Below are 20,086 nucleotides of genomic sequence, written 5' to 3'. Positions count from 1 at the left end.
AAAACCGTTGAGAACCAAAGTGAAACAAACTCTTTTTAAAGTAAGTACTATAAAAATTCCAGAAGTTTATATAACTTACCACTGGAACATATTTCTCTAGTTTGGTAAGCATCAGAATGTGTTAAATCAGGAATTGAGGAGCCCTAATCAGAGAAAACAAAAGAAATAAAACATTTTTTGCTTTACTAAAAAAGAGGTCCGATGAACATTTTACTTTTTTTGTAATGCTGTCAAACAAGTATGTCCACACCTTTCACAATAAATAAAACTATCCATGGTTTACAGTAAGGGTTTAATTTTTTTCTTCGGGGATATTACCATAATAAGAAACATTAATAAATTAAGCAATGATAACATCAGGTTCTAAATCTGCATAGAAGCTTTATGGGACATTATTATTTGACTACAAACAAAAGAAAGATTTTAAATTATAGTTTTATTATAAGGAAGAAATTGCCCCCAAATTTGTCTCTTAACAACATAAGATTTTGAAAAGAAAAAACAAACCACAGAATGTTGAAAAAATACTGTGAAAACCAGATACCTCTCTAGACCTCAGACACTGCATCACCGCCTTCAAGGTACTACATTCCTCTGTCAGTAACTGGACAGCGACATAGTGATCTCTCTTTAAGGCTTCAGTTTCTGAAATGTGTCTGGATTCCATATCCAGAATTTCAGCAGCATGTAGTTCTTGCATCTGCTCAATCTTTTCGGTAAACTGATTAATTATTTCAGTGACTTCTTCTGATGAACATTCCCTCTGTAAGTCAATCTGGATTCCTGCATTTCTAACAAGAACTTGTGGAGTCTGATTGCTGCTGCTGACCTTGAGGGTCCCATCTGTCTGGGATGCGGAGCTTCGACCCACTTTTATAGGAAGTGGCTCTAATGTGAAGACTTTTCTGTCTTCCTGTACCTCAGTATTATCTTCTCTTTTTGAGAAGCAGGATAATTTTGCTTCTGCCTTTTTGAGTTGATCCCTAACTTGGCTTAAATCTTTCTGAAGAAATGTTGTATATGTTTCTTTTACCTAAAACATAAAACAACAGTTTAGAACATTCAGGTAAAAATATCACATGTAGAATTTAGGGTTGAGAGTATAATTCATTCTAATATGCTCATTTTCCACAGAATAACAGGGAAAACATTTCAGAAACAGAGTTTTCATACACATTTGCATATACATAGAGTCACAGATTAACACAGAAGTGAAATCATTTTATCAGACTCATATTTTTGGTTCTCAGGGGTTAACATCCATCTTTCTCCTTCTTCATTAACTAGACTAGAAGATTAAAAGCATCCCCCTTTTAAGAGACTAAAAGATTAAAAGAGATTCCAAAGAAAACCAAACAAGAAAGATGAAAGCAATGAAATTTATAATAACTTTTCATCAAGCTTATGAAAGATTTTTTCCTAGCTGTTAAGTTATAGATCTAGAATTGTTTTCATATTAAGAGAATATACACTTTGAAATAAAATAGGTAGAAATAGAAGCTATGTTATTAATTTTACCAAAAGCTCTTCTTGAAGTTTTTCTGCTTTCTCTTTGTAACTGGCAAGTTCTTCTTTGGTAGCTGCTGACTCCGCTCTAACACTCTCAAGCTGACCAAAAAATCCATTTTCTTCATTGGTATGAAACAGCTCAGCAGTTGTCTGAATGGTAGTGGAAAACACAAACACGTCATTTTCAAAAAACAAAGCCAAATTCAAGGTACTTGAATCTCAATAAAGCTTTTTCAGGAACAACTGCCTATCTAGGGGTTAAAATGACCCATGTTCTTTCAACAAATAGGGAAACTCTTCAGAGCCATCATTTTATATTCTTGAGTCAGTACACACACACAAAAAGAAAGATTTTTCTGGGAATGAAAGGTAAATCATGTCATTAGAATATATCTTTAAAAATTTATAATTAATGAAATAATTTTAGTTATCTATTCAAAAATTTTTCATATTTATATCACCCTCCTCAAAAGATATGAGGTGGTTTACTAAGATATTTTTTAGATATTAGGAAATAATAAAATCTTACTAAGATATTTTAATTACATGGAAAGTCACATTGCTATTTTAAATATTATTTACAGTAATTTATATAGTTTCAGTTAGCTAGAAGGAAAAAGCCTAGTAAATGGAAAGAATTACTACTTTTTGACAAATATTCATAGGGACCTAATATATCAGTTAATTTCTGGTGTTCAGATAAGACTACATATTACTCAAAATTACAAATATATAAAGTGAGAATCTGAAAATTAAAGTCCTTTCACATCTGTCCTATGCTAAGAAATACCTACACTTTCAGGACGTTACATAAACAGACTTTCAGAGAAGAAAGGATGAAATCTAACAGAAGTACAGAATCTGTAAAAGCAAATGATTTATCACTCATACATTAATGCACTAGAACACTAATATATTCTGATATTTTTCATTGTGAAAAAGGAATGGTAACACTTAACATGCATATTAGAAGAAAGAGGAAAAAAATCCACACAAGTTCCAGGGGACATTTGCCATACTTAACATTTCCACGTTTCTTGGGACGGCTCTGCTTATGACTGCTCATAATGACTATAGCAGTAAAATAAATACTGTGATTTTAAAACTATACAAAATACAGTTTGTATCCATTATTCTAGTGATAATATTATGACCGTACAGAATGGTAATTTTTTTTTTATAGAAACCCTTTATATATGGAGTTGCTATATATAAAGAACATTGTATGAATTTAATAAGTTAGCAATAAGTTTAAGGAAAAGGGAAAAGAGTTTCTTAAGGTATTTAAGTGAAAAACATCAAATAGAAACTAACCTTGAGAACTTCAAAATCTCCTGGGGGGCTTCCTTCCCTTTCTTTGCCTCCCTGTTTTTTCTCATTGTCCTCCAATAGCTTCTGCAGTTCTAGTAGCTTCTTTTCTTTTTCCAGAGCATTTTTTTCTGCAATTTCTATCTGTTCTTTTTCTAAAATCAAACTAGTCTGCATTTCAGCCACCTGGCTTTCTAATTCTGATATCCTCAAGGTAAGTGCGGACACATTTGACTCCATTTCATTTTCTGTTAGTTGAGTCACATTCTGTGTATCTGTTCTTTCAGGTTCTGATGAAGCTGATTGTTTCTCTTGCCAGAATTTTACATATTCTTTAACTGCTTCAAGTTGGACTTGACTCACAAGTGCAGCAGCAACTTTCTCCTCAAGTGCACTCTGTAGGTCTACGATCTCCTTTTCCAGCACCTCTTTTTCAGCCTGGCCTCGCTCCCGCACGTCCTCTATCTGTCTGTGACACCGCGTAAGTTCTACGTCCTTTGCACGCACAGTGCCCTCGAGCTGAAGCACCTTTGCTTCCAAGGTGCTTATGGAAACTCTGCTGTTTTCTTCAAAAGAACTGAGGTAAGCCTGATTTTCTAGGGGCTGAAGAACATCCTCAGGAAGGACTACTTCTAGTCCTGGGTTGTTTTTGTTCAGGTCATCTATAGCCATGTTAACACTTTTCTCCGGTATGCTATGGATTTTTTCAACATTTTCACGTTCTCTCTTTAAGCTGCATAATTCTTCTGTTAGTTGGTTCATTTTTAAATTGGTTTCTTTAAGTGCATTTTTCGTCAAGGCCATTTCTTCATTAGTGTTTTCTACTTGCTGTTCCAAAGCCAGTTTTTCAGCTGTTACCATATCCAACTGATGTTTTAAACTATCTGCTTCTTCTGGGAGAGAATTAGCAACCACTGATGTCTTTTGTTCAATATTTGCCAATTCCTGTTGAAGTTTCTCAATCACTTCATTCAGCTGCTCAATTTCTTCTTCTCTATTTTTCTTCACACGTTCTTGATCACTCAACAAACATTCTATCTGGGTTTCAAGATCCCTTATAAGTTCATTTTTTTCTTCAATAACCTATCAGTTAACAAAAAAGCAACATATGTAATAACTATTTATTTATATTTGGGGAATTTTATTTTATTAGGCCAATATCTTAAAGTGTTGATCACATACACAAAAATAATATACTTCTCAGAAATACTGAATTAATATTAATATAGACCACAAGTCTTACATCATACCAAAAATGACCTTATTTAGAACTTCTTTCAGAAAATTATTAAATATAGAGTAATTCATGCATTTAATAGCTGATTTCCTGTAACTAAAATTGTCAGTATCAATACATTCTAATCGAAAAGGATGAAAAGTATTGAAATAAAAGTCTATAACAGATAGTGCTTAAATATCATTATCTGATTTAAAAACTCAAACATAATAGAAGAATTTTGAAGTTTTTAGTATTTTGGTTAGAATGATATGATGAAATCTGAGTTATCAGAGACTATGAAACATCAAAAATGTTTGACAATATTAGGAATGGATACAAATACACATAGCTTGTTAAACAAATATGTCTTAATAAATTAAAATTAATGGATAAAAGAGAATTAGGTTTTATTTGGTTTTTACATTCAAAAAGAAACTGAAAAATAACTATTTTGTCCTTTAAAATTCTAGCTTAACCACTATGAAAAGCAGTATGGAGGTTCCTTGAAAAACAGAAAACAGAACTACTATATGATCCAGCAATCCTACTCCTGGGCATACATCCAGAAAAGGCAAGAAGTCTAATTTGAAAAGATACACAACCCCCAATGTTCACAGCAACACAAATTACTATACATAAAAAAGATAAGCCTGAAAGGTTCACTGGATAATGGAGGGAACTCTGTTTAATATCTTGTAATAACTTTTAATGGAAAATAATCTGGAGAAAACTGGATCCGTTTGCGGTACACCTGAAATTAACACCACAGTGTAAATCAACTACTTCAATAAAAATAAAATTCTCATTTAAATAGCTTCATATAGTAATTTTAACTTAGTGTACCTTGTTATCTGTTGTCATTTTAAGTTGATGCTGAAGTTTCATAATTTGCTCATTCAATCGGTCAATTTCTACCTCTTTTTCTTGCATTATCTGAGCAAATTTCCCAAACAGTACATGTTGATCCTGAGTAGAGACAGCATCAGATTCCTTTATGATAAATCCCAGTTTCTCCATTTCATCCTAGGAACAAAGATAACCATTTCAGTTAGATAGAGCATTACATGTGATCTTTAGAACATTCTGTCAATTAACTCTTACCAAGCTACAGCACTCAAAACGTTCAGCGCTACTATATAATTATTGTAAATTAATAAATCTTAAAATGTTTTGATAAAGGTCTCCAAAATTTTTCATATCTTATGAATTCAAACGTTTATGTTGGGTTGAAGATAAACTCTATGCAAATCCATTTGCAGCTATTATTCCTCTGTTAAGTATTATGCAGCAGCTGGATTCAGCAAATGCTTAATACTATGACTATACAAGACATAAACAATGAATTATTTAGAGGCAAACTTTTCCTTGAGCGATTACCTTAAATAATTTGTTTTCTTGTTCAAGTTCTTGTAGGCGGGTAGTAGATTCCTTTTTCTGTATTTCTAACTGCATATGTAGTTGCTGGACTTCTTCATTCTTATTTTCCAGTTCTTCTCTGAACTGTTCTAATTGCTCTTCTAAGTTTGTGATCTTTGATACCAAAATTATCAAAGGGAAAGAGAAAAACAACTGTTCATATAGATGTTTATTTGTCAAGAGAGAATGAAGAGTGCTGGATTAAGCTCTACAGTATACATGCTCAAAACAGGTGAGCCATGAAAGTAAAGGAAAGGGGTTTCTCTAAGCCAGATATAACTGTGTGGTTTCTAGACATTTTCAAACTAAACACTTTAAAACTATCCTTCCCAAACTGTCCTTCAGAGGAAGGCTATAAGAAGTCATTTCCTACCAAATATTATCTTCTGATAAAGCATAAGAGTCATGAGAGGAAGGGAAAGAATCCACATTTTATATCTTATTTTATGTTAAATTAACTGCTATCAAAAAGGCTCAAGAAAGCTGTAGAATTAAGTCAGTTATTTTAGCCACCAAGTGAGACTAACTCAATTTAGTCCATATTAATACTTAACCCCATAAAAGGTTTGGCAGCCACATGCCTTATTTGGGCAGAAGGGAGCAGATGGAGACTCTAAGACCAAGAGACACTTAGGTCTGACATACAGAAACTTACAGCGTAAGTTAGTAAAACCATTTTAGGAGAAAACTAGAGTGTTCCTCTATGTAAGACAACTGAAATTCAGCTCTGAGTGCAGATTACCACTAATGGTAAAGCAATTGCTCTTTGACAGTTATATAGAGATTGAAACTCATGGTGAATAGTAAGAGCTAACTAACTCTATTTTAAAAATTGGGCTTGCTTGAGGACAGGAACAGTTGTTTACCTCAGTGCTTTGCAAGTTCTTAGTACATTTTTAATGAATGGATTTTCAAATGTTTATTTATCTAATGATCAAAACTGCTGCATTAAAACCAACCTAAGATACAAGGGCAGCATTTAGTGGCAGCTGGCCCAGAGAAAACTTACAGATCATTCATTATCTGAGAACCTGAAAGGGGGCACATTCTGATTACACACCAACATGTCGTCAGACGGAGGAGGACATGGCACCCACCCCAGTGTTCGTGCCTGGAGAACCCCATGGACAGAGGAGCCTGTAAAGCTCCAGTTCATGGGGTCACAAAGGGTCGGACACGACAGAGTGATGGAGTACAAGCAGTCAGAATTCTATCTTAGCACTAGCAAAGGAAAGACCTTCAAAATCATTTAACCTAGCATTTCTGTAACAGAAATCATATTTATATTAGTAACAAATAGTCATCATTTATAGCTTCCCTGATGGCTCAGATGGTAAAGAATCTGCCTGCAATGCAGGAGACTCAGGTTTGATTCCTGGCCTGGGAAGACCCCCGAAGAAAGGAATGGAAACCAACTCCATATTCTTGCCTGGAGAATTCCATGGACAGAGGACCCTGGCGGGCTACAGCCCGTGGGGTTGCAAAGAGTTGGACATGACCGAGCAACTGACGCTTACAGGCAATTTACTGTTAAGACACTGCATAATATGCTTTATATGTATTATTTTTTAAAAGCCCTGTAATGACTTTATACATCTTTACTAGGATTATCTCCATTTCAGAGATGAGGAAGGGAGTCACTGAGACAGGAGTCCCTTGTTCTGCAGTCACAGGGCTAGTATGTGGAAGTCACTTTTGAACCTGAGGAGTTTACCTCTGGAACCTGACATTCTTTTTTTTTTTGTTTTGTTTTTGTTTTGGATTTACACGTATTCCCCATCCCGATCCCCGCTCCCACCTCCCTCTCCACCCGATTCCTCTGGGTCTTCCCAGTGCCCCAGGCCCGAGCACTTGTCTCATGCATCCCACCTGGGCTGGTGATCTGTTTCACCATAGATAGTATACATGTTGTTCTTTTGAAATATCCCACCCTCACATTCTCCCACAGAGTTCAAAAGTCTGTTCTGTATTTCTGTGTCTCTTTTTCTGTTTTGCATATAGGGTTATCGTTACCATCTTTCTAAATTCCACATATATGTGTTAGTATGCTGTAATGTTCTTTATCGAACCTGACATTCTTAACCATTATTTATCCTACCTCTAATAACTAATGCCTAAGACTTACATTTAAATCATTTTCTTTAATACTGGTATTAAACTCAGTAATAACACCTGAAATATAGTTAGTAGTTGCACACATATAATTATCAGGTTAGTCTCCTGAAAACTGTGATGATTATATCTTCTTCAAAGTTACCTAACAGATGACATTTACACTTCTTCTATCTTCTATGACTACTTTTGGTGACAAGGTATTATTTCAACACACACACAGATATTTAAGCTCAAAATTGCTGCCCTAATTGCCTGTCTCACCTGATACTTATTTTCTTTTTTGATAAAACAGTTTACGGTCAAATTCTTAGCCTTAATATTTAAAGCGTAGTCCCGGGATGAGAACTAGCATCACATGGGAACATGTTTGAAGCAGATTCTCAAGCCTCACCCTGGGCCCACTGAATCAGAGTTTTCATTTTAAAATGACCCCTAAGGGGATTCATAGTGCATTCAAGTTTCAGAAGCACTCATCTAAAGCACTAACATCCCCATCATAAGCAGCTGAACTTCAGGCATCAAAATAGAGACTTCAATTCCCAAAATGACACCGTGAGGCATTCTTTTTTCTTCTTAGCCAGACTTCAGTTTCAGTCCCTGGCTGTCTTATTTCTGAGGCTATGATAACCAAGAACCAGAAAAAATATTATTAAGGTTTAAAAACAGAATGGCAGCTTTTTGGTTTAACCTTGTTTAATTTAGCTATCAAATGATATCTAGATTGTCTGGACTACATTAGTCAGCACCTATTTGTGTTTTAAGAATTTTTTCTTTCAAATATGTACACACACACACACGGGCGTTAAATGTGTACACACACATACACGGGCTACACACACACGCTTCCCAGGTGGCACTAGTGGTAAAGAACCCTCTTGCCAATGCAGGAAACATAAGAGATACAGGTTAGATCCCTGGGTCTGGAAGATCTCCTGGAGAAGGGCATGGCAACCCACTCCAGTATTCTTGCATGGAGAATCCTATGGACAGAGGAGCCTGGTGGGCTACAGTCCGTGGGGTCACAAAGAGTCGGACGCGACTGAAGCAACTTATCACAGTCCAGCACACACATACATACATATATATATCCTAATTAGACAGAAGATTCCTTGAGATTGGTGCTGGTTTTAAAATTGGGCAGTGGTGCTCTACACATGGCAATTCAATAAATACTGCATGACTGTCTATGATAATTTCTCATCAGCAAGGCAAAACATGCCCGGATGTTTTGACAGTAAAGCATCACAAAGCTCCAGAATCAGAGAAATCGAGGAGGAATTCTTGTTCAGCCGCTTACTGTGTACAGACCATGGGCAAGTTCCTTAACCTTTATTAAGATCTGGTTTACTCAAGAATAAAGTGGAAACTCCAGAAGAACCTATCCTCAGGGAGAGTGTAAGGTTAACGACACAAGGCATTAATTAAAATACCCACCACTTTCTAGCACAGACCTCAGCAAAGTTAACTACTATTACTTATTATTGTCATTTGTAAGTTAGATCTCATTGCTGCTGCTGCTAAGTCGCTCTATTTAAAACCTATCCTATTGAAAGCATCTTTTTCTTAAAGAAATTCTTCTATTGCTCTCCACATTATTCTCCTTCTCTTATACAGCCTGAAACCCTTACTTTCTAAGGTTTTCTTTTCTTTCACTCTGCATTTCTAAATATTGTAATAAACTTCTTAAAAAGCTGTACACAGTTAGGCTATGAGAGTAGTAGGAAGTACCTCAAATATAACGACACATAGACATCTTACATTTATACTGTCAGATGTCTGAAAACATTTGTCTAGTGCAGGAGAGAATGCTTAAGAAGTTATTTTCATTAAAAGATATGTTTCAATTTCACATCCCTATCTTTCAGTCTCAGTTACTGAGTGACTGGGTTCTGAGAGAACACTTGTCACTGTTGTTCAAAATCAGCAGACCAAGTTTGTTGTTTAGTCGCTAACTTATGTCCACCTCTCTGTGACCCCATGGACTGTCGCCCGCCAGCTCCGCTGCCCATGGGATTCCCCAGGCAAGAGCACTGGAGTGGATCAAGGTTAGCTGTCAACTTAATTCTTTACTCATTCAACAGGGTTGGCTCTGTTTCAGCTGTAAAGACTGGTAGCTAGTTGTTACAAGCTCTCTAAGGTCTCTCGTAATTCCAACAAATATAATTCTAAGTAAGTAGGAGACAGTTATTGGATCCTTAGTTCAAGAAATGAAGCAGTTAAGTAGTGTTAAATAAAATTCAAATGACAATATAAAATCTTACTATATTTAATCAATTACTTCTGCCTTTGTGACCAGTTTTGGAGTCCCATCTTTTTAGAAAGCAGATCATCTATTTGATTATTTAGTGTAAGAGAAATCTTTAAATGTTAATTCTTTTTGAAGCACACATAACAAAAGTGGTTATATGTCAACAAGTGTCCCCAGTCACTCACATAAAAGCCAAAAAAAAATAAGAATCTCTTAGATAAAGTTAGTGCTATGAGATAATGAGAAAATAATAATTTTCATGAAAATAATCATTTCCATTATTTATTTAGATGACTTTTTTTTTTCCTCTAAACTACAAGTTCTCTGAGCTATAATTTTAGGTGACATCTAAATCAATCTTCTTTTTTGCAAAGTACTCATTAACATTTATAAACTGTTTACACTCAATAAATACACATCAAATGTTCTGAGAAAATTATATGGAAAGAGATAAAAATGGAATTGAAACTTCTGAAACATTTAAAATGATATGCTATAGCTATATAGCAAGGTACAATATGCTAGAGGAAAACTGATGATGGACAAAGGATTAAATAATTAGGACTTGAAAATGACAGCTGTTTTAAAAGTGCATCTTCTGGTTTTCTTGGGGTAGGGGGAGGGAGGGAGCAAAAAACACAGAAGAACTTTATAGAATTAAGAACGTGTTTATTAGTATACTATAAAAAGGCACTATTACCTCCCATGGAAATATAACTTTAGAAAAGACAAACTCCACAGGCAAGTGGCAATAATTCAAAGTCTATGGCAAGGCCAGGAGGAAGACACTTCCTTGTGTCCCAACACTAGTATCTCTCTCTACTCTCGTCTTCATTTAATTCATACCTACCAAACTGGCCACCTTTTTGTCCTCAAAACTCCCTCCTCTGTCAAGGCTACTTGTCCCCTCTTCTTCATTCCAGTTTACTGGTTCAAATGTTTACTGTCTTCAACGTCAACTTACGCAATGAGCTAAGAAACAGTCTATACTTTGGTTTCACATCATACTATTCTAATTAAATTAAATTTTCTAAAGTAATTCAAGCCACATTTTGTCATTAAAAATAAACTTACCTCTTTTTCCTTTCTGTCTATGGCATCTCGCTCTGCCTGCAATTGTATCTCTAGAGACAATTCTGCTTTAGCTTCTACAGCTCCAAACTGTTTTCGGTCCTCTACCTTTAAATACATAAAAATTTTCTCAAAATTTCAGACATTAAATCCTGATTATCCATTTTAATTGGATAAGTAGCAATTCTATTTCTTGAATTAGAAGTAGCCTACATTAGTGAATAATCAAAAGTTACAACATTTACTCTTTTTTTTTTTTAATTTTAATGATACATTTTATTTAACCTACATATAAAACATGGTATTTCAACATATATCAGCATAAATAACCATTAATAGTGTATTTTATATTCTTCTTTTCATTTGAAGTCTTCAAAATCTGGTGTGTATTTTACACTTTCAGCATCTCAGTTAATCCTGGCCACATTTCAAGTGATCAATAGCCACGTTGGCTAGGAGCTCATCTTCTTTAACCATTTATCTGTTGATGGACTCAAGTTGCTTCTACATCTTGGCAATTATAAATAGTGATGCTGTCTATGAACATTGAGGTGCATGTATCTTTTCAAATTAGTATTTTGGGGGTTTTTTGGCTATATACTCAGTAGAATTGCTGGGTCATGTGGTAGTTCTATTTTTTGGTTTTTTGAAAAACCTATATATGTGTTTTCCACAGTGGCTATATCTATTTACATTCCCACCAACAGCATACAAGGGTTCCCTTCTCTCCATATTCTCACCAACATTTGTTGTGTTCTTTTTGAAATAGCCACTCTGACAGGTCTGAGGTGATATCTCATTGTGGTTTTGATTTGCATTTCCCTAAAGTTACAACATTTACTCTTGAATGCACTTTATATAAATTAAAACAAGAATGCCTGACAATCTTAAAATTCATTTCTCAGGTAAAATGAAGGCTATCCCCTCGTCTCCTCCCCTCCCAAATTTCCTTATCCTGCTTTTCTTTAGCATAATAGGAACAGATCTCACTGCTTCTTAGTCTGGGGCACAGCATCAGCTTGAATTGGTGCCTACAGATTTTCGCTTAGCTGTTATTTTAGAATCTTATTAATGCTTAAAAGGGTAATTAAATTTTCTGGCTTAATTAATCTTTCTCAATCAGGACCCAGTATGCAAGGGATATTTGGAGAAAAGAATAAACATAAACGGTTATGATGTCAATGAAGACATACAGATACATTATGCAATATCAACAGAGTCCTTAGTAATTTTTTTATGTAAATAAACTGCTGCTCATGTAACTAAGTGTAATCGGTACTAAAATTAACACAAAGGAAATGTCATACCTTTTGAAAAGTGTCTGCACTAACGAGTAAGGCTTGCTCCAGCTCCCTTACTCTGAACTCCAGTTTCTCAATTTCTTCATTCCGCTCCTGTATATCCCTCTGAAGCTGCTCTTTAGACAGCAAAAGCTCACTGCACTTGTCTGTTTTTTCTTTCAGATGATTTGTTAACTGCTCAACCTGGAAATATAAGCAAAAACTGTAATGTTAAAATATGTAAGCATGTTAGTAATCTATCCTCCTTTCAATTTTTTTTAGATACTATGCCTAATTTTATTTTTGATAAGGATGGCACTATCATCTCCAACTATAGCAACATTTTCTGAGTTGATGTATCCAAGCAGCACTAAAGAGAAATAATATTGCTTTCACCAACTCTTTTAAGAGAGTTCTATTAAGACTGAGGTTTTCTCTAGCTAAGAGGAAAAAATAAATGCATTTTTAAATAATGTTGAATTACAAGCTCTAATAGCACAACCACACTAAAACCTAATAAAGAAAACAAGTTTACACAGTACTTATATTCATATGTGAGATACAATGACCTAAAAAAAACTTCATGGATTATACTTTTCTTTCCACCAATGGTTTATCAACACATATAATAATACAGTGGTTCAAAAATACCATAGGGACAGAAGGGAACTAGGGACCTTTAATACAGTTATTTGGAAAAAAGCTTTTCAGCCCACACATTCCACCAGCCTAGGAGAGAGATCAGGATGCCACGCAGTGCGAGGGATCCGTGTACCCTGAAAAAGTGATTCGGATAAGAAGCAGATGGAAGGATATAGGAAAGATCTATAAGATAGCTTGTGAAATTAGTTCTGGTCAAATGAAGAGAGAAAGCTTGTTAAAAAAAGAAATATGATGGTAAGAAAAAAAAAAATTCTACCTTATTTCAGTGAGATTCTTGGAGGAAATTATCTAAAAATGGCACATCTTCCTTAAAACATTAAAAGAAATGCTAGCTTACCTGCAAGTAGAGGTTGAGAAAGGACAGTAATAAAGCCTGAGGAGAAGCTTGAACAAGAAAAGGTGGACTAAGGACTGAAGTACGGTTAAAGGAGACAATAAAGCAGGTACAGCAAAATGGCTCAGTGAACAGTTAGCAACGAGATTTTTTTTTTTTTTGATGCTGAGAAAATCAGAACCTAGAGAATCAGATCTGGCTAAATAAGGAGAAAACAAATGGATCACCATGTTTTGGAAGAAAATCAAACACATACTTTCGTGTTAGTTTCCTAAAGTTTTATGAATGAGGCAGATCACCCTTTTTAAATATAAGGAAACAAATAGTAGGAAATGACTAAGTTCTAGAGCTTAATTATTCTTTTGAGATTCAACAAACACACAGCTATTTTACAAAATGTAGAATATGTCAGGAACATGATGAATGACTATAAACTCTGTGGGGATTGCTAACTTTTCTACTGCTCCAGTAGGTAATGCTTTTCTATATCAGATTCCTTCTGGTCTTTTGTTTTTAAAGATACCTTTTGTTAAAAAGACTGTAGATAACATTTTATGACAATGAGTTGTAGGTATTTTATACTTCTTTGGTATCTTTACCTTCTCATGTTGAATATTTAAGTTTCTGATTTTGAAAACTGATATACAATAGAAAGAATTCAAGTTTTTTAAGATACAAATCTTATTTTATACATAACATACCAAATTAATGTATGGAAGACAATAGCAATAAAAACATTACCTCTCTAGTTTGGTGTTCACTGCTAGGCTGGAATCGAGGCACGGCCTTAAGCTGTTGTTCTAGTTTCTGTATTTCCTGTTGGAATACATCTCTCTCGTGTTCTCTATCAACAGCTTGCTCCTAAAGTTTAATAATGATAGTAACTGAACAAATAATATTTATTGAAGTTATTATTTCCCTTACTTCCCTTTAATTGTAGGCACAGTTGTCTGTCTGAAGATGAACAACTGATGATCACAGAAAGGCTCCAAAGCAAAAAGGCTTAAAAAGATAATACTTTTGCGTGGTACATAGCCTGGTGGGCCTCTTGCCGTATGATACATAATCTAGGCTCTTCAGCAAAAATGTAAGCACTTAAATGTTATCTGAAGCACAACATTTTAAAAAGTTCAAGTAATGTTAAATACAAAATGAAATTAAAATGGTCTCCTTAAAATGAATTTACTTTTTTGGAACAAAGGAGGACTCCCACTATTTAAGCAAAATAAGTAGAACAAATTGTGTTGTAGATACATTTTTTTCATTTTAATCTAGGTTTTTTTTAATACCTAAAATTACAAAGTGTGTTAGAATCTGATTCTCTGATCTGTGAAGATAACATAAAACTTAAATGAAACCCCAAAGAAGAAAATCCACATGAAATTAGAGATTTAACATCTTTTTTGGAAGACAGTAATGACAGCATGAAAACAGCTGCAGTTCTTTGCTTCCAGGGCACACTTTTACTTGCGTGTATACGTTTTATGGGTGACATGGTGGACAATTAGCTCTTAGGATCATTACTTGCTCTGACTACTGGTGAAGAAAAAGACTAGGACAAGTTTCTTAACTATGAATCTGGAAAGGCTAACTGGTAGAGCTTATTCATAATCTGTTTGTACTGCTTTTAATTCTGAAAGCTGCATAATAAAAATTTTTAATTGAAATAATACTTTTCAATTAATTAGTACATGACACAAAGATAAAAATATTGGAATTTAAGTCTTTTCATAATTTAAAATCCACAACATAGTATAGTAGCAAGTAGCATTCCAATGAAAAAATTGTTAAAGTTGAAAATACTTACATCTAAAAATTTTCTCATTTTTTCTAACTGCTTTTCCAGTGCTTGGTTTTGTTGTCTTAAATCCATTAGTTCAGCATTTTTTTCCTGTTCCAGTTCTATAAATCTACTGACTTGTTCTTCAACATCTATTTCTAGAGCTTTAACTTGTTTTTGAAGGTCATCACGCACTTTTTCAGCTTGACATTGTACCTCTAGTTTTTCCTTCATCAGTTTTTCTGTCTCCTGTAGTAATTCTGTTCATGAATGCAAAAATATACTACATTAAGTCACAATTAATGATGTTGTGATAGGGAAATCACTCATAACTGTGTTCAGATTTTAACTTCATGAAATTAAGGGGCTGAGTTTTATTTCAAAAACAGGTAAAAAAGGAAAATACTCATGTGAAAATATCAAAATAACATATTCTGATATAAGTAAGCAAGCTAGTATCAATAAAATCATACACAATTAACAAAAAGAATTATGTTCTATCACTAAAAACAGTATTTTTGTGAAAAGAACACAGCAAATGACCCCCTCAAAGTTCACTTTCACTACAAGGAAACAAGCAAAATCTAACCAAATTCAAAGCACAGAAATAACTCACCTCAGGCAAAAATCAATCCATTCAAAACCTGTAAAGTCATTTTTATATGCATACACAACACACACGAAAATCAAGTACTGTAAATCTTTAACCAAGGTCAGTAAGAGTTACAGAAAAGAAATATAACCAGAATCAGAGTTTCCTGTTAGTCTTACTCCTTATTTGATCCACATTCCTGAGTTAGTCTTACATGTTCACATGTATGTGTATCAAGGGAAAATTGACAAGTATGAGAGGCAGTGTGGTGCTTAAGCGCAAAGACTGTGGGTTAACGTCCTAACTCTACTACTTCTGATATTTAATATGATGTCCTTCAATTTCCCTGTATGTCAAATGGGAACTAGTAACAGTACTGATCTCTGAGTTATTTCCCCACAATAAGTTAATATATATCAAATAAGTTAATACATCAATGTGTGAAAAACAGTGCCTAGACTATGGTAAGCACTACATATAAGTGTTAGCTATTATTATTATTAATCATACAATAATAAACTTTATACAGCAAAGTAAAACAATTCTCTAATGAAGAAAATGGAATGAATATAACTCCAGAGTCTTTACACTAACTGGTCTGTCAACACTGTACTCGGGATTAGGAATCTACAGAAAGCAGCTTTCCTTTTAAAACAACCAAAAAGTAATCAACCAGAAAGTCTCTTCACTAAATTTCATTGATCCTGTTGATACCACCATCTTATACACTGCTTTAGAAAAGAGTACTGTGAAAAGTCACAGGTTGTAAGAACTTAATATAGTCATTAAAGAAAAAAAGTGTTTTAATTCATATTATATTGCCTACCACTATTTCATCCATTTTCTTGACAAACATGAAACAGTCTTAAGCTCTGTGGGAATAATACGATGATGGTCACTACGAAACTCAGTTTTTAATTCCAGATTTTTATTGTAAAAGTTTTTTTGTTGTTAAAGAGAAAAACGTGTAAGTATGAACATAGCAGCAAAATTAGATATATGTTAGTTGACTGAAAAATCCAAGGGTCACCCAATGGCCATGCAACTGTGTAAACACACCTGCTCCAGGCGCTGCATCGACTGCAGCATCTACTAGTCCTATTAGGAAAAAACACACACACACACAACAAAACATGGTGATTTACATGTCAGCTATTTCCTAAAACAGAGTAATACATACACACACACAGAAAACAACTAGGAATAAAAGCTGAACATACTGTCTGGTTACATTTTGAGACGTAGCCATATTCCTTGAATATTTTACATGCATGATACACACACTTTGCACATGAAAAATGCCAACCCTAAACCCGTGTTAAACAAATTTGAGTAACCAGAAAAGCTTCACCATATTATAAGAATGTATGTTGTATCTCTAAATTGATAAAATTTAATTAGTAAAACTACACATTTATAATTCTAACTGCATGTATAACATAAAGGTTAAAGTGAAAGTCGCTCAGTCGTGTCTGACTCTGCGACCCCATGGACTATACAGTCCATGGAGTTCTCCAGGAGAGAATACTGGAGTGGGTAGCCGTCCCTTCTCCAGGGGATCTTCCCAATCCAGGAATCAAACTGGGGTCTCCTGCATTACAGGCAGATTCTTTACCAACTGCGCTACCAGGGGAGTCATAATATAAAGGTGAAAGGATATGACTAAAAGGATTTAAAGTTCCATTGTTACAAAGACTGACACCTATTTTTTAAACCACTACCTAATTTCTCATTTAAGAAAAGATTAGAGGTTATCTGTAAACTTATTTATTCTTTGAACTCCCGCTTATATTCAACTAAACGTCAGCCTGCTTCTAACAGCCTTTTCAATCTATTATCTTGCAGGCTGAAATCCACCCCATCTGCTCACTACTAGTGCATGATCAAGTGCTCTTAGCTAGTTAATCCAGGCACACATTTTGCTGCCTTTCTGCAATTGAAAGAACTAAATCTCATACAACTTAGAAAAAAAATCCCGCTTCATTATATCCAGCTTTCTCTTTAGGCAGAGGTTTGAGGAGAAACAAAGAATTATCTTTCCTGTTAACATATGCCAAAGAAAAAAAAAAAACCAAACCTGATTCCACATGGTTGGCTAATAAGACAATTACCAGTAAGGTAGATTTTCTTATTATTTTTCAATCCCTATATAAAACATAAATAATGGCACTGAAAGGGGAAAAAGAAGTCATCCTGAACTTTTAAGGAATGTTTCATATAAAGTCGAGAAATACGTACGCTGTTCAACAGGGCCTGCCCCTGCTTTCATAGCCTCCTTCTGCCTCGACAGTAATTCTCTTTCTTCTTGGATCTGCTGTTGCTCTGCTTCTAGTTCTTGTAATCTATTACCTGCACATAACAACTCCTGCTCAAGACGATCTATTATATCAGTTTTCTCCTGAATTTGCCTTTCAAAAAGTGTTTTCTCATCTGCATAGCCATCAATGACACCTATAAAATAAAATTAACAAGGAATGCAATTATTTCAAATTTCACTATTATATATTTATATAAATAAAAAAGGTGTACTGTCAGCAAATTTTAAATCATTTCAGCCTATTAAAAATCTTAAATCAATTTGCTGCTGCTGACAGTAGCACCTATAATATGTTCAATACAGTCTTATTAGCCATGGTGTTTAAATACGAAATTTCTCTGAATTTTCTATTACTTGTTAAGCTAATTTATCACATCATGTTGGTGTAACATATTTTTTTAAACAGATAGGTTCCTGGAAAGCTTAATATAAATCAAACGCCTGTGAACTGAATCACATTTTAAATATACTAGAGAAAGTTAATACTTTAAGTGATTCTAGAAGCCTAACACCCACAATAGCATGGTACGATATAAATAGCATGGGGCTTCAGAGGCTTAAAGCCTGGAATCAGCATTTAAAGGTGACTTTGAACAATTTATTAGTATCTCTGTTCCAGTTCCCTCATCTTTAAATGAAAAGAACTGTCTTAGGATGGAGGGATTACGGTAGCAACTCACTATCATCCACTTTTTTATTTTCTAAAATTTTAAATACTTTCATATAATTCTATTAAGTACTTTCATAATTAAAAACTATATAGATATATAGTTTTAAAAGCTGCTTAGAGGAATTTTGAAGACAAGCTAAAACTATTTTTCAATGGTCATTTGAAATTAAAAGTATATAAATTCCGGTTAAGTGTTAAAAGAAAAAAAAGTAAAAGTAGATTGCTGGTTTCCAAACTTGGCTTGCACCCAAATCTCTCTTTAGACTTGAACTGTCTCCATCCTCAGCAGCCCGCGGCAGGCACTCACCCTCGGCCTTGCTGAGCTCCACAGCCAGCTGCTCCCGGGCCCTGGACTCCTCATGGAGGCGCTCTCGCAGCTCTTCTTGGCACCTAAGGGACTCGGTCACTTCTTGTTTCTGTCTGAACGACTCACGCATCAGTTCTGTCTGTGTCACTTTTGCATGTTCCAGCTAAACAAAGAGGGAAAGTATACATGAAGGAAGACAAAGTGTTAAGAATACCAGTGCCGTTTCTCATTAAAACTTAAAAAAATTTTTTTAATGAAAATACACTGTTGAACTGTAGTCATTTAATATTTCCAGTGCATGCTAATATTAGTAGATAGTGCAATTCAGTAGGTAGATTAGCTGTGTACAACAGATGTACACAGGGATGTATTCTAACTTTACTGAACAGAAAAAATTGCTTCTCACTGCCAGCACCTGCTTTCTCTGTTTTTACTGAAACAACTATAACAGGGAAAACTGAGCTCAAATATTTCTAGTACTTAATATTAACATTATAAAATTAAAAAACATTTACCACAGCATTTTAAAATTTACCATAGAAAATAGATTTTAGAGTTATTAAAAAAGGCTTTTGGTGGTAACTTTTTTTTTCTTTTTCTTTTTTATAAAAATATGGACCGCTTCACGAATTTGCGTGTCATCCTTGCGCAGGGGCCATGCTAATCTTCTCTGTATTGTTCCAATTTTAGTATATGTGCTGCCGAAGCGAGCACTTGGTGGTAACTTTTTGTTGTTAGATAAATCAGTATCTATCTGAACTATTCTTGTTTTAAATATCATTCATAACTTATTACTTGAAAATAATATTAACATACATTTAAGAGTCATAATGGAAAATTAAACACATTTTAATCACAAAATATTTTCTAAAATATCTCTAGTAATATGCTGTTACCTCAACAAAGATAAAAATTCATGTATATATATTTTTACTTCTGACTGGCAAAAGATTATTTTCCTTTAATGTGGATAACCAGTACATATTAATTTTTAATATTAAAAAGTGACCATAAAATATGAACTATTTACATACAGCATGCGTCTGAACTTATAGTCAGAGTCAATATGTTAAAAATAAATCAACTGCTTCCACATGTAATTTTTTTCTGTACATTGTAAAATGGCTGCCTGGTAAATATATGAATCTCTAAGAGTTCACAACTAGAACTAATGAGGATACGAGTTTTTTCCTTCTTCAAATTTACTATACAAATATAATACACTTACAACAAAATAAATACTTCCTTTAGAAAAAA

The 20,086-nt window shown here is 34.2% G+C and overlaps 1 protein-coding gene and 1 non-coding gene across 8 annotated transcripts in view; both read right to left on the bottom strand.

The window, feature by feature from the left end:
- The window catches only part of AKAP9 (A-kinase anchoring protein 9), a 163,978-nt gene that overhangs the window by 22,469 nt on the left and 121,423 nt on the right, over window positions 1-20,086 (bottom strand). For 4 of the 7 annotated variants that reach the window (XM_061164862.1, XM_061164863.1, XM_061164867.1 and 1 more), the window contains 13 exons: window positions 18,830-18,992; window positions 17,774-17,986; window positions 16,595-16,633; window positions 14,971-15,203; window positions 13,905-14,024; window positions 12,194-12,370; window positions 10,890-10,994; window positions 5,414-5,566; window positions 4,880-5,059; window positions 2,824-3,900; window positions 1,519-1,659; window positions 545-1,033; window positions 80-143 (listed from right to left, as the gene is read on the bottom strand). In XM_061164862.1, coding sequence (XP_061020845.1) covers window positions 80-143; window positions 545-1,033; window positions 1,519-1,659; window positions 2,824-3,900; window positions 4,880-5,059; window positions 5,414-5,566; window positions 10,890-10,994; window positions 12,194-12,370; window positions 13,905-14,024; window positions 14,971-15,203; window positions 16,595-16,633; window positions 17,774-17,986; window positions 18,830-18,992 — 3,154 coding nt within the window. The remainder of the gene's footprint in view (window positions 1-79; window positions 144-544; window positions 1,034-1,518; window positions 1,660-2,823; window positions 3,901-4,879; window positions 5,060-5,413; window positions 5,567-10,889; window positions 10,995-12,193; window positions 12,371-13,904; window positions 14,025-14,970; window positions 15,204-16,594; window positions 16,634-17,773; window positions 17,987-18,829; window positions 18,993-20,086) is intronic. The other 3 variants (XM_061164864.1, XM_061164866.1, XM_061164868.1) reach the window with 1 other exon arrangement.
- On the bottom strand, window positions 19,437-19,543 carry LOC133073126 (U6 spliceosomal RNA). The gene has a single exon (XR_009696836.1). It is a non-coding gene; the product is annotated as a U6 spliceosomal RNA (small nuclear RNA).

This window comes from Dama dama, chromosome 18 (genome assembly GCF_033118175.1).
Source record: "Dama dama isolate Ldn47 chromosome 18, ASM3311817v1, whole genome shotgun sequence".
Lineage (NCBI taxonomy): Eukaryota > Metazoa > Chordata > Mammalia > Artiodactyla > Cervidae > Dama > Dama dama.
This window is presented reverse-complemented; position numbering and strand designations above follow the sequence as displayed.